At 36.6% G+C, this 14,402-nt stretch overlaps 1 protein-coding gene across 6 annotated transcripts in view; it reads left to right on the forward strand.

The window, feature by feature from the left end:
• Positions 1 to 5,119, forward strand: part of PCMTD1 (protein-L-isoaspartate (D-aspartate) O-methyltransferase domain containing 1) — a 45,440-nt gene extending 40,321 nt beyond the window's left edge. For 5 of the 6 annotated variants that reach the window (XM_036263718.1, XM_036263719.1, XM_036263717.1 and 2 more), the window contains one exon: positions 3,047 to 5,119. In XM_036263718.1, coding sequence (XP_036119611.1) covers positions 3,047 to 3,411 — 365 coding nt within the window. In that variant the 3' untranslated portion in view covers positions 3,412 to 5,119. The remainder of the gene's footprint in view (positions 1 to 3,046) is intronic. The other variant, XM_036263715.1, reaches the window with a different exon arrangement.
• Positions 5,120 to 14,402: the final 9,283 nt, after the last annotated feature.

The following is a 14,402-nucleotide window of genomic DNA, read 5'->3' on the forward strand; positions in this document are numbered from 1 at the left end:
AGAGGAAGTAGAAGTGTTGATGAAGTAAAATTAGCTATAAGGGATAATTGTTGAAGATGATTGTCGGGTATATGGGGTTCATTATGCTGTTGCCTCTCTCTTTATATATACTTGAAAATCTAAAGTAAAAAAAGAGAAGAAAAAGTCTTTAGCTATCAAGAGCACCTTATAAAATGAGTCAGAAAAGACCAGTTTCTAAAAAGTGGAAAACTTTATATATAGTAATGTTTACAGAATAAAAAATATTTTTAAATTATTGTCAAAGTTGAAAAGGATGTATGGAGAATAAGAACAAGTTTCCAATCAGGAGGGTGAAGAACTTTGGGGTGAAGCTCACGTGGATGCTTTTAGTACGGTCCAACCTCGGATCTCGAACATCTCCTGTCTCCAACAATTCGGTTCTCTTCCAAGCTGTTCACGGGGTAAAAATGTCTCGGTTGTCAAACAAAACTTCAGTTCTTGATCCAACAGCACTTTGGTGCTGATACCTGTATGATCAGTCTCACATCTCTCAGGCGACAACCCAGAGGAAGAATGCGTGAATGGGAGTCAGTTTACCTCCAAGCCTCTCGTTACTATCTCAGGAAATCGTGCTGTGACTATTTTCATGTCTTTTTTTTGCCTTTGTTGCTGCTTACTGTTATTAAATACATATAGTAAGTCACCACGGATCCTAAGAAGGTTAGTGCTAGCAGCAAAATGAAGACGAAAGTTGTGAGGAAAATGATAGAGCTTTAAAAAAGTTCTTAAAATGGTCTTTTTTCAAGTCCCTACTAAAACCTGAAATGAAAAATAATTCCAAAGAGACTTATTGGGTGTGTTTAGCTAGAAACCTTTTTTTTTTTTCTCCCGTTTTCCCTGTTTGGACCTGCTACCAACTATGTGAGGCAGAAACTTAACATACAACCATTCAAAGTCAAGTCCTGTTTCTGCCAGTGGTTAGTGTTGTGAACATGGTAAGTAACAACAGATATGAAATCTCCCCCTTTATATTAAAATGTGTAAAATACCGCCTACTCCGCCTACCTCCCCAAATTGTTCATTAAGTTCCTCGGTATGTTCAAGGAGCTGAAAGAAGGCTAGTGCAGACCAAGTTCGGAGCAGGAAGAAAGCAGCGCGAGACCGGGCGGTGCGCGGCCGCAGGCCTCGGTCGGAATGCGTTGTCTGCCGGGCGCTGCCGCAGGGCTTGAAGAAGGCAGGCGTCCAGGCAGCCGAAGCGACCCTGGCTCTGCTGTCGGGGGGCAGAGAGAAAGCAGGAGGTCAGCAGGACACTTAGTCATCCAGTGAGAAGTGACCACACTGGTGGAAGTGGAGGTTTCAGTAGGGAGTTGAAAAAAGACCATTTTAAGAACTTTTTAAAAAAATTTTCTTTGCATTTAATACGTATATGCTAAGGGATCTTTGAATAAGTGTAAAAGGTCTCCTACCCTTGGGTTTTATGACAAATCATGTCTGTGATTACAGGGTGTGTTCAGTGTATGATTGGGCATAGGCCGGGCGCTAGGCATGATGGGAAGAACACGGGAAGCACGCTGTGAACCGTGGATAGGGTGGCGCACTGTGCAAGGCTGGTGCCCACGGGCACCGAGAGGAGGTGCCACAGTCCTCCCTCGTAGAGCTCACAGTGACGACAAAGGCCGTATACGAAGAGCTGAACAAGAAAAGATTTCGATGTTATAGCGAAAGGTGTGGAAGGAAGGTATTCAGAAAGAGAACCAAAAGTGAAGAAGCAAACAACGGATGAAGACTTTCTAATGCTGCTCGACTGCGGAGGAGTGTGCTCTGTGTAGTTTAGGTGTTTGAGAAGGATCCTTGATAACAGTTACTTCCTCAGGGATGGACACTAGGAGAAATGCATTTTAGGTGGGGACTAGAGAATTTATATTACATATTGGGACAGACTACAAAGAAGAGTATATGATTCTAGGACGTATGCATTTATTCGTGGGAGATGGGAGTGAAGCAGAAAGGATATGTGCTAACTTTGTGAGGCATTTGATGGAAGTAAACATCAGTGATTTAAAGAAACCTGTAGTGTTTCCCTGAGTTATGGAGTGTTTATAGCATTTCTGGTGGTCCTTTGTGTATGAACCAGTTCTACTTGTTGATTCACAGCAAGATAGAAACTGTGTATGCATGTGTGTGTACACACGTTCACAAGCTTTAGATTAGACTCAGAGAGCTATTCAAATATTGACTTTGAGTTGTTTTGGTTTTTTTTGTTTTGTTTTTTTATCCTCACCCGAGGACATTTTTTGATATTTTGTTCAGACAGAGTGGGAGGGAAAGAGAGAGAGAGAGAAACATCGACGTGAAAGGGACACATCGAGTAGTTGCCACCCGCACAACCCAACCAGGGCCGGGGACAAACTGCAACTGAGGTACGTGCCCTTAGTGGGAACCGAACCAGGGTCTCTGGGGACCGCAGGCCGATGCTCTAACCGCTGAGCCAAACCGGCCAGGGCTGACTTTGAGTTTTTTAAATAGATTTATTTCGAATATAAAAAAGTCTAAAAAATAAGCAAGGTAAAAAATCTCTCTACTATTCTTGACCCCTAACTAATTCTCATGTACTCTGTTTATAAGTTCTTATTTTTTGCTTCCGGACAATTTTTATGAATATACATAGGGTCACACACACATCTATACTTATAAACCTCTGCACTGTCCTCACCCAAGGACATGTTCATCAGTTTTAGAGAGAGGAAGGAAGGAAGACAAACATTGATGTGAGAGAGAAATGGATTGTTTGCCTCTTGTATGCACCCCGAGTGGGGTTTGAACCCTGTAGTTTTTTGGTGTAGGGGGAGGGGATGATGTTCCAGCCAGCTGAGTCACCGGCGAGTACTGTCCTTGGTTCTGAGAACAGTGCTGAGCATTGGGTCAGCACCCTGAAATCTTTGCTAGTTGAACATCAGAGTTTTTATACTTAACTGTTGTTTAACATTCATTAAGAAATACATGTTTTTTCTGTGAAGAAATGGATACTGTATAACGCTTTTCTTTCTATGTTTTGTGTGTGTGTGTGCGCTGTTTATTCTTTTAGCCCCTTGTGCTGTCAGAAATCTGCAAGACTTGGCTCGTATTTACATCCGCCGCACACTGAGAAACTTCATAAATGACGAGATGCAGGCCAAGGGGATTCCTTCAAGGGCTCCGCCCAAAAGGAAACGAAAGCGAGTTAAACAGAGAATTAACACCTATGTGTTTGTGGGCAACCAGCTGATTCCTCAGCCACTAGACAGTGAGGAGGATGAGAAAATGGAGGAAGACAAAGAGGAGGAAGAGAAAGATCTCAGTGAAGCCATGAAGCCAGAGGAGCCCCCTCAGAATCTGCTGAGAGAGAAAATCATGAAGCTCCCCCTCCCTGAATCTTTAAAAGCTTACTTGACATATTTTAGAGAAAAATAATTTAAATCACGAAGAAAGAATGCCTACTGATAATTCCTATAGTCTTGAAAATGTAGCATTTGTTAGAAGTTAAAAGAGAGAGACATCTCTTTTATCAGAGCAAATTATAGTGGGAAAAAAAGTATAACTTGTTCCTCTCAGTAATAAAAATGATGTATTCGGTGATTAAAAAGAATCCCTTTTATAAAATATATTTTTCTTTAAATCTTGGAAAAATTGCTGTTTTAACTCAGAATGACTTCAAGAGTGGAATACAACAATAGTCAAGATTTTGTGTACTGTAAATCTTTTTCTGATTTCCTGCGGATTTGTAGTAGTGAGGGTCAGACTTAATTTTATATAAAGTTAAATGTTAAGCATATAGAGTCTTATTTGAACTGCAGTTGTCTGCCTTTCCTCTGTGGAAACTGATGCTTTGTAGACCCACTCACCTTACTTTCCTTTGCAGTCACCACTGCGGAGTGACTTAGATGTATTCCGGGCAATATATGAGTGCAATAACAATACAGATATTGAAACATTTAGCTTTAAAAAATGTTCCATGGAATTCAACAGCACTGCTACTTTGCTTTTGAATCTATTGCCAAAAGACATGGGAAAAATACCTGCTTCTCTCGGAGAGATTTTAAGAGCACACATCAAGTGAATATTCAAGTAAAAAGTATATGCTTAATACTCTTCATTTGTATGGACCCTTTACATTTTCAGTATTTAAAAATAATGAGGTTGTATTACTCTTTGGAGTTTTAGAAGACAGTATATTTAGGATTTTTTTTTCTATAGTCCACTGTATAAAGTATTTGGTTTTTAAAAAATCCATTGTTGTATATGACTTGATAGCACAGTGAGGGAATGAATAAGCTTGAGTCGTGGCCACTTCTGGGTCGTGCTCAGGAGCAGGCCAGAGCATATTGGGTTGGCAGGTGCACTTCAGCAAACGGAGCTTGGAACTCATTGGGGATTTGTCTTGACCTAGCTAGCCTACATTCGCTTTGAAGTTCATTTTCGTAGTATGAGAAATAATCATAAATTGTATGTAGATGGCTTTTGCTTTGAAAATGTAGTTCAGAATCATAGTGTGTTTGGGACCTACATTGTGCTCATTTAATTTCTTCCCATGTCTGTTGTTTCTAGGTAAAATTATATTGATTTTCATTTTTTGCTTAATGTCACATATTTATCATTTGTTAGTAGTAGCTTTTCAGTAATAACACAGGTAGTAAATGCCATTTTTAGTGTCTTTTCATCATACTAGGGCCTGAAATCAGTCATTCCTTGTTAAGAAGATATACAAGTTACATATTTAGTAATCCGTGTTACAAGGATTATTTATTATTTAAAAGGAAAAAATTGAGAGTATCACTTATTACCACCAGCATCACTGTTACAATAGTTGATCGAACATGCTTGAGGAAACCCAGTCAGTGTGTCGTGAAAGGATTAATATCTCTCCAAATATTCAACCTAGTAATACATAGATAGTTTCAAAAATCCAAGTTCTGGGAATTCTATACGTCCAAAAACAAGCATTTAAAATATTCTAAGCCTAAATGATCCCAAATAAATGAGAATATGTTAGTCATGTAAAAGATAATTTCATGGAAGCTGCTTGTTTTGTTATTTTTTCCCCCTTTATTGATTTTAGAGAGAGGAAGGGAGAAGGAAAGAGAAACATCGATGAGAGATAACATCAATTGGCCACCTCCTACATGCTCCTCGTTGAGGACTGGCCCACAGCCTGGGCATGTGTCCAGACCGGGAATCGAACCAGGGGCATCTTGGTGCAGGGTCGATGCTCAACCACTGAGCCACACTGGCCGGACAAAGCTCTTTGTTTATACCAGTGACAGGCCAGAAGTAGGGTTGGGAGTATCTCCACAATTTTTCTCACATGATTGTAAGCTGTTTTTGTTAAGAAATGCCTCATGTTATTTCTTTCAAGGAAAAAGATAATTCATACAATTGTCTACTTTATTTTTAATTATATATTATTTTTAGAAGTTTAATCTTGAATTCCTGGTACCCATGTATTTTTATCTAGCACCCCCCCACCCCCAACACACACACACACCCCTTGTTGTTTTTGGAGCTGATATCCAGATATACAAATGTACATATTCTTAAATGATGGTTTTACTATCGGGAGAGAGTATTTGTTAAGGCTGAATTTGAAGACTGACTTTTTCATAGCATGTTTCATTCTGTTGACCTTGGCAGAGTGTATGATAGATTTTCATGATTGCATATTTTTGTCATTGAAATGTATCTTTTTTTGTTTTTAAATGCATTCATTTTACAGTTGTGTCTTTATTGACTTTAAATAAAGAAATAGAAATAAATGAAAATTCAAGTGAAAGTCCTTTTATGTTTTAATGGGAATATATTAGAGTGATTAACAATATATTGGGTTTATGTTTATTTTTTAATGCATTCATGTTTACTTGAGTGTAGGTAATTATGCTTTATAAGTGGAGAAGTAGCAAATAAAAAATTAAATGTAATTAATTGAAAATGATGAGGAATATATCATGTGATTTTAAGCCAAATAAAACAATAGGAATAATCTAATCCTGTCAATTATTTTGCAAGAGAAAGCAGATTTTCCTGAATCAGACAGTTAGTTGGAAATGGCTCAGAATAGCATCCAGCAACTGACAATGACACCATAACTACTAAGAAAATAATTTAAATCTATGCTGCTTATTGGTCTATATATTTGGTTCTAGCATTAATAAAGGAAAATGTCTTGAAAATGGCATATATAGTGGTTAAAATGAAATACAAAAATAATGTAAGTGTTGGTTTCTATCTGTCTTGGGATAGAAGTGAAGCAAAACCTGTTAAATTATGGGAAGACTTGGAAAATTATTTTCAATAAACAGTTGCATATAATTAAACACTGTTTCTCGGCAGCCTGGCTTTTCCTTTTTAATTTAGACAATAATACTCCTATGGACGTACGCTGAGTTAGTTAACGGTGCTCTGTATTTGGACATCTAATTTCCTTTTGGCTATTGCCACCTCTGAAGAGTGGAGGGTTTTTAAGAAATTATTTTTATAAAGTGTACAGTAGATATGAAGGATAATTGTAAGATGTATGTAAAGTATAAGGAATAATGCAGTGTACATGTAAATACAGCAAGTCCTCACTTATTCATAGGTTCTTGGTAACTGACTAAGCTAAACGATGTAAAACAAAACTAATTTTATTATTTGCTAATTGATAAAAATTAAGTTTTTACCTTCTATTTCTGGTCACAGAAACATCGTCAAACTTCTAAATAAAGACCCCCAAACACATCTAATATTAAACATTGAAGTAGATGTGAATTACACATCCATTTAAGAAAGATGAACAAAAGAAGACCACTTTTTCGCAGCCTACTTACCGATGCTGGGTTGTGGGTAGCCTGGAGCCTCTCCCGGCAGCTCTGTGTGCCAGCTCTGTGCACACACGGACAGTTAGACACGCCGCTCCACTCGTGCCCACCTGGGTGTGGGAGGAAACCGGAGGACCCAGAGCATACGCACACAGTGGCCTCGCCAGGGATCAAAAGATATTTTTTTCTCATCAATGTTGTAATGACAGGATGCTGAAGGAAATTATTCAAGGAACTAGACTATGTGTGTGTTCCTACTATTAGATTTGACAACTTGATTTACTATTAACTCTGTGCTCCTTCCCAAATCTCATCTTAATCCCTCCCTTCCCGTGGGTGACCCTTTTGTGTTTATCATGACTTGGCCTTTGCTGTAGCAGCTTTAGCACATGTGCATGTATCTTTAAGTTATTATTTGGCTTTATGCATGCTTAATTTCATGTGAGTGGAACCATGCTGTATGTTTCCACTGACACTGCCTTCTAAGATTAGACCATGATGCATATAGTTAGGTTCCTTACATTCACAACTCATATTTTAATTCTACTGTTGGTGGACATGTGTTGTTCCCTCAAATTGTTCTGTTGTGAACATTTTTCAGCATGTTTTGTGGCTATTATACGTGTGCAAGAGTCTTAGTGTGTATATATAGGAGAATTACTGGGTCATGGAACATGTTTATATTCACCTTCAGTAGACGGTACAAATTTGTTTCCCCAAATAGTGTAACAATATATTTTCCTTCTAGCAGTGTTGAAATGTTCCAATTTTCCCATCTCCTCACCTACATTTGGTAGTGATTTTTGCCTTTTTGGTAAGGGATTTGTTACTTATTAAGGAGGTTTTGTTTTTGTTTTGATATTTTCAAGTGTTTCTTGATTTTAGGTTTTCTTTCTATAAAGTTTTAATTCAATTACAGTATTTTATAAAATTTGTTTTTTAAAGAACCCTCAGGCTCCCACTCTTTTCTTTTTATTGATTTTAGAGAGAGGAAGGGAGAAGGAGAGAGATAGAAACACTGATGAGAGAGAACATCGATTGGCTGCCTCCTGCATGCCCCCACTGGGGATTGGGCCCACAACCTGGGCATGTGCCCTGACTGGGAATTGAACCAGTGACCTCTTGGTGCATGGGTCGATGCTCAACCACAGAGCCACACTGATCAGGCCATATTTTATAAATTTTTTATTTGGTAGTTTCTTTTTAAAAATTGTTGAGCCCTGGCTGGGTAGCTCAGTTGGTTAGAGCGCTATCCTGATACCCCAAGATGTGGGTTCAATCCCCCATCTGGGCACATACAAGAAGCAACCAAACTGCATACACAAGTGGAAAAACAAATTAATATCTCTCTTTCAAAATCAATACATTAAAAAAATCTGCTTGTAGGAATTCTTTTTGTAATCTAGATATTAATTCATTGTCAGTTACATGTATTGCAAATATCTTTTCTCAGTTTCGTTTCTGTTCTCATTTTGTTTGTGGTGTCTTGATGAATTGGCATTTCAAATTTTAATTGTGTTCAATTCATCTTCCAATACCCTCAATCCCAAAATCATGAAAAAATCAGCTTACATTTTTACAAAAGTCCTATGATTTCACATTTACGTCTACAGTAAACCTGCTAGGTTTTTGTGTGAGGTGAGAAATAATATGTAGTAGTTTATTTTACCTTGTTGATCAATAGTCTTAGCACCATTTTTTTTTTTAAGTTCCTTTTTCTTCCTCTGATCTCAATATTAACTTTGTCATAAATTACATTTTCATATGTTTGTACTCTACATATTTGGCTTTCTTTTTTATTAGTTGATTTATGAAGCCCGGTGCTAACACTACACCATCTTGTTTACTATAAATTGACAATATTTAGTAAGATAAGTTCTTTCAACTTATATTTCAGGAGTTGGCTATTCTTGGACCCTTAGACTTTGATATACAAGATTGAAGCAGCTTTTCTAATTACACACACACACAATCCTTTTCGGATTTCCTTTGGGATAACATTGAATTTATAGACCAACCTGTGTGAGAATTAGCATGTTTATGATTTGGAGTTCTTCATGAATATAGTACTTCTCTCTTTAGGTCTTCTTAAACATCTTAATAAGGTTATACAATTTTGTCTGACATCTTTTGTTAGATTTATTTGCAGGTATTTTATATTTTTCAATGCTTTGTATTAAAATATTTTGCTCTTATTGATTTTTGTACGTTATTTAAATGTATCCCTATCTCTTGATTCTTATACATTTCCTACATAGACAACCAAATCACCTTTAAATACAGTTTATTTTTCTCTTTGATTTTATTTATTTTTATTTTGCCAGATGTGTTTGTTGGGGTCTCTAGCAGAGTGCTAGATGGAAGCAATAAACAGGAAGAACAGTCTTATTTCTGGTTTTATTACCCCTGCATAGTCATTTTTAATAAAAGGCTTGGTGTGCTTAACAGTATATATTTTCTGCAGTTCTGTGTGGTGGTCTATAAATGTTGAATCAAGTTGTTCAAACCTAATATGATCTAAACACCTTTTGTGTGTGAGCTTACACCATCAGTTTTTAGTAAAATCTCTCTTTAAAGCTAGAAAGTCAATTTCTTGCAGTTCTTTCCATTTTTGCTTTAGTTTGCTGCATCTGTTTGGTGATTTGAACCTTGGAAATTATGTGGAGACCCTCTTTATATTCTCTGCTGATTGCAGTTTTCTTTTGGGTAGTAGCCACCTACTTTCTATTTTTCTTTCCAGCCTTTTCTGTACATTACATTTGGATGTGTTTCTTAATGTCATATAGCTGAGTTCCTTAAAACATTTTTGACCATGTTTGAATTTTACTTGAAGCATTCCATTCATATACATTCATTTAAAATATTATTACAGAATGATATTTTGTGTTATACATTCTTTTCTGTGTTTTCGCTTTCTCCTTTATTAGGATTGATGATTGTTTCTCCCATTTTTTGTCCATGACTCTTTTCTTCTGCTCTTTTATTGGTTATTCTCAACATTTTAATACACTCACTCAACTTGTCAAAACCTGGAGTCATTCACACCCCCATCTCGTAAGTGATAAGGTCACTTTAGAAGCTCTTTAACTCTGAAGTCATCACCTCAAAATTGTATGCAAGTGTTTTACTTCTGAAATTTTAAGCCCCTATAATACACCATTACTACTATTTATCAAATCATTGTTTGACTAGCTATAGTCCCACGTTTACACTTTTTTTCTGCTTGTTTTTCCTTCTTGAATCATGTATTATCTTAATATTCTTTTGCCTGTAGTACATCCTTTTAAATATTCTTTAATGAATGACGGTAGGTAGCTGACTCTTTGTCTTGTCTGTCTGAAAATTATGTCAACCGGTTACACACAGTCAGTCATTCATTTATTTAAATTGAACTTACTGGGGTGATACTGATACAATGATACAAGTTTCAGGTGTAATGTTACACAACACATCATCTATACATTATATTGTGTGTTCACAGTCCCAAGTCAAGTCTCCTTTCATCACCATTTATCTCCCTACACCTTCCTCCTCCCCTCCCTCCCCCATCCCAGCAATCACCACACTGTTGGCCATGTCAGTGAGTTTTTTCTCTTTTTTGCTAAATCCATCCACCCCCCACCAACTCCCCAAAGCCCCCGCCTTGACACCTGTCAGACTGTTCTCTATGGGTCTGTCTCTATTTTGCTTGCTTGTTCATTTTGTTCCTTAGATTCCACATATAAGTGAAATCACGTGGTACTTGTCTTTCTCTGACTGGCTTATTGCACTTAGCATAAGTCTATTCATGCTCTCAAAAAGGGTCAGATTTCTTATTTATGGCCAAGTAGTATGCCATTGTGTAAATGTACCATAGCTTTTTTTATCCACTCATCTACTGATGGACATACAATGCTTCCAAATCTTGGCTGCCATGAACATAGAGGTGTGTATATTCTTTCAAATAAATGTTCAGGTTCTTTTGGATATATTCCCAGAAGTGAAATAGCTGGGTCATAAGGCAGTTCCATTTTTAATTTTTTTGAGGTAACTGCATACTGCTTTCCACAGTGGCTGCGCCAGTCTGCATTCCCACCAGCAGTGCACAAGGGTTCCCTTTTCTCCACACCCTCGCCAGCACTGGTTCTTTGTTGGTTTTTTGATGACCACACTTCTGAAGAGTGTGAGGTGATATCTCCTTGTGGTTTTAATTTGCGTTTCTCTAATGATTAGTGACAGTGAGCATCCTTTCATATGTCTGTTGGCCATCAGTATGTCCTCTTTGGAGAAGTGTTTATTCAGGTCCTCTGCCCATGTTTTTAGGGGGATTGTTTGTTTCCTTGGTGTTGAATTGTGTGAGTTCCTTATAAGTTTTGGATATTAACCCCTTATCAGATGTATCATTAGCGAATATGTTCTCTCATTCTATTCAGTGGGTTGTCTGTCCATTTTATTGATGATTTCCTTTGCTGTGCAAAAACTTGTTAGTCTGATGTAGTCTAATTTGTTTACCTTTTCTTTTCTTTCCCTTACCCAAGGAAATATATCAGAAAAAATATTGCTGTGAGAAATGTCCAAGATTTTACTGCCTATGTTTTCTTCAAGGATTTTAAAGGTTTCAAGTCCTACATTTAAGTCTTTAATACCTCTTCTCAACATTTTAATACACTTGTGTATGGTGCAAAAAGGTGGTCTAGTTTCATTTTATAAAACATATCTGTCCAGTATTTCCAACACGTTTATTGAATAGAATATTTGTACTCCATTGTATATTCTTAACTCCTTTGTCAAATATTAATGGACTGTAAAGGCATGGGTTTATTTCTGGGCTGTCTGCTCCACTGATATATGTCTGTTTTATGCCACTACCATGCTGTTTTGATTACTATGGCCTTGTGATATAGTTTGGTATCAGATAGTGTGATTCCTCCAACTTTGTTCTTCTTTCTCAATATAGCTCTGACTATTCATGTTTTTTAAAATTTTTTATTTATTAATTTGTTTTTGTTACAGATGTTTCTCATTCCCCCCCCCCATTGATACCCTCCTCCCCTCCCCCCCACACCATCCCCAACTTTGTTGTCTATGTTCATTGGTCATGCATACATGCATGTAAGTTCTATGGTTTATCTCTTCCCCCACAAACCCTCCTCCTCTCAGGCTTGTCAGTCTGTACCCCACCTCTATGTCTCTGGGTTAATGTTGTTCAGCACTTTGTTTAGTTCATTACATTCCACAAATAAGTGAGATCATGTGATATTTGTCTTTCTCTGCTTGGCTTGCTTTGCTTAGCATAATACTCTCCAGATCTTTCCATGTCGTCTCAAAGGATAAGAGATCTTTCTTACAGCGGCATAGTGTTCCATTTTATATATGTACCATAGCTTTTTTATCCACTTATCTACTGATGGACACTTGGGCTGTTTCCAGATCTTGGCTATTGTAAATAGTGCTGCTATAAAAATGGGGTTACATATATTCTTTCTGATTGGTGTTTCAAATTTCTTAGGGTATATTCCTAGAAGTGGGATCACATGAAGTAATGCTCAACATCACTAATCATCAGAGAGATGCAAATTAAAACAACTATGAGGTATCACCTCACACCTGTCAGAATGGCTGCCATCAACAAATCATCAAACAAGTGTTGGCGAGGGTGTGGAGAAAAGGGGACTCTAGTACACTGCTGGTGGGAATGCAGACTGGTGCAGCCACTGTGGAAAACACTATGGTGTTACCTCAAAAAGTTAAAAATTGAACTTCCATTTGACCCAGTGATTCCACTTCTAGGAATATATCATAGTTGTTTTTGTGTGTGTGTGTGTGTGGTTCCATATAAATTTTTGGAATATTTGTTCTAGTTCTGTGAAATACGCCATTGATATCTTCATAGAAACTGTGTTTAATCTGTAGATTGCTTTGGGTAGTATGGACATTTTAATGATGTTAATTCTTCCTATCCATGAACATGATATATGCTTCCACTTATTTTTAACTTTAATTTCTTTCTTTAGTGTCTTATAATTTTCCAAGTCTGGATCTTTTACATCCTTGATCAAATATATTCCTGGGTATTTTATTCTTTTTGAAGAAATTGTAAATGGGATTATTTTCCTAATTTCCTTTTCTGATAATTGAATATTGGAGTATAAAAATGCCATCAATTTGTAGATATTTATTTTGTATCCTGCTGCTTTACTGAATTCATTAATCAGTTCTAGTATATTTTTGTTATATTTTTCTATTTTATATTTTGTTATTTAGGGTTCTCTATATACAGTATCATGACAGTTTTACTTCTTCCTTTCCAATTTGGATGCCTTTTATTTTTTGTCTTATCTGAGTACTGTGGCTAGGACTTTCAGTACTATGTTGAATAAGAGTGATGAAAAAAGACATCCCTGTCTTGTTCCTGATCTTAAGGGGAATACTTGTAGTTTTTTCCCATTGAGTATGATGTTGGCTGAGGGTTTGTCATATATGACCTTTATTACATTGAGGTGTGTTCCCTCTATTCCCACTTTGTTGAGAATTTTTATTATAAATGGATCTGGATTTTATCATATGCTTTTTCTGCATCTATTGATATGACCATGTGGTTTTTATTTTTCATTTTGTTTATATGGTTTATCTTGTTTTTTGATATGCAAATATTGTACCAACATTGTATCCCGAGAATAAACCCCACTTGATCATAGTGTATGATCTTAGCGTATTGCTGGATTCAGTTTGTTAATATTTTGTTGAGAATTTTAGCATCTCTCTTCATCAGGGATATTGGCCAATAATTTTCTTTCTTTGCAGTGTCTTTGTCTGGTTTTGGATTTAGGATAATGCTGGCCTTTTAAAATGAGCTTCAGAGTTTTCCCTACTCTTGAATTTTTTGGAAGAGTTTGAGAAGGATAGGTGTTAGTTCTTCTCTGAATATTTGCTAAAACTCACCTGTGAAGCTAATCAGTCCAGGGTTTTTGTTTGTTGGAAGTTTTTAAAAAATTTTTTTTATTACTGCTTCAATTTCACTAGTTGTAATCTGTTTATTCAGATTCTCTGTTTCTTCCAGGTTCAGTTTTGGAAGATTTTATGTTTCAAGGAATTTATTCATTTCATCCAGATTGTCCAATTTGTTGACATGTAGTTGTTCCTAATATTTTCCTACAATTCTTTTTATTTCTTTGGTGTCAGTTATTACTTGCCCTGTTTCATTTCTGATTTTATTTATTTCGGTCCTCTCTCTTTTTTCCTTGATGAGTCTGGTTGAAGTTTTGTCAGTCTTGTTTATCTTTTCAAAGAACTAGCTCTTAGTTTCATTGATCTTTTGTATTTTTTAAGACTCTATTTTATTTCTGCTCTGGTCTTTATTATTCCCTTCCTTCTACTCACTTGGGGCTTTGTTTGTTGTTATTTTTCAAGTTCCTTTAAGTGTAAAGTTAGATTGTTTATTTGAGCTTTATCTTGTTTCTTGAGATAGGCCTGTCTGTACTGGTATGAATTTCCCTCTTAAGACTGCTTTCCCTCCGTTCCACAGATTTTGAGGTGTTGTGTTCTCATTTTTATTTGTTTCTAGGCATCTTTTTTAAAAATTGATTTTATATGGAGAGAGGCAGGGAGAGAGAGAGATAGAAAGAGAGATAT

The sequence above is a fragment of the Molossus molossus genome, unplaced genomic scaffold (genome assembly GCF_014108415.1).
Source record: "Molossus molossus isolate mMolMol1 unplaced genomic scaffold, mMolMol1.p scaffold_m16_p_16, whole genome shotgun sequence".
In the NCBI taxonomy this organism is placed as follows: Eukaryota; Metazoa; Chordata; class Mammalia; order Chiroptera; family Molossidae; genus Molossus; species Molossus molossus.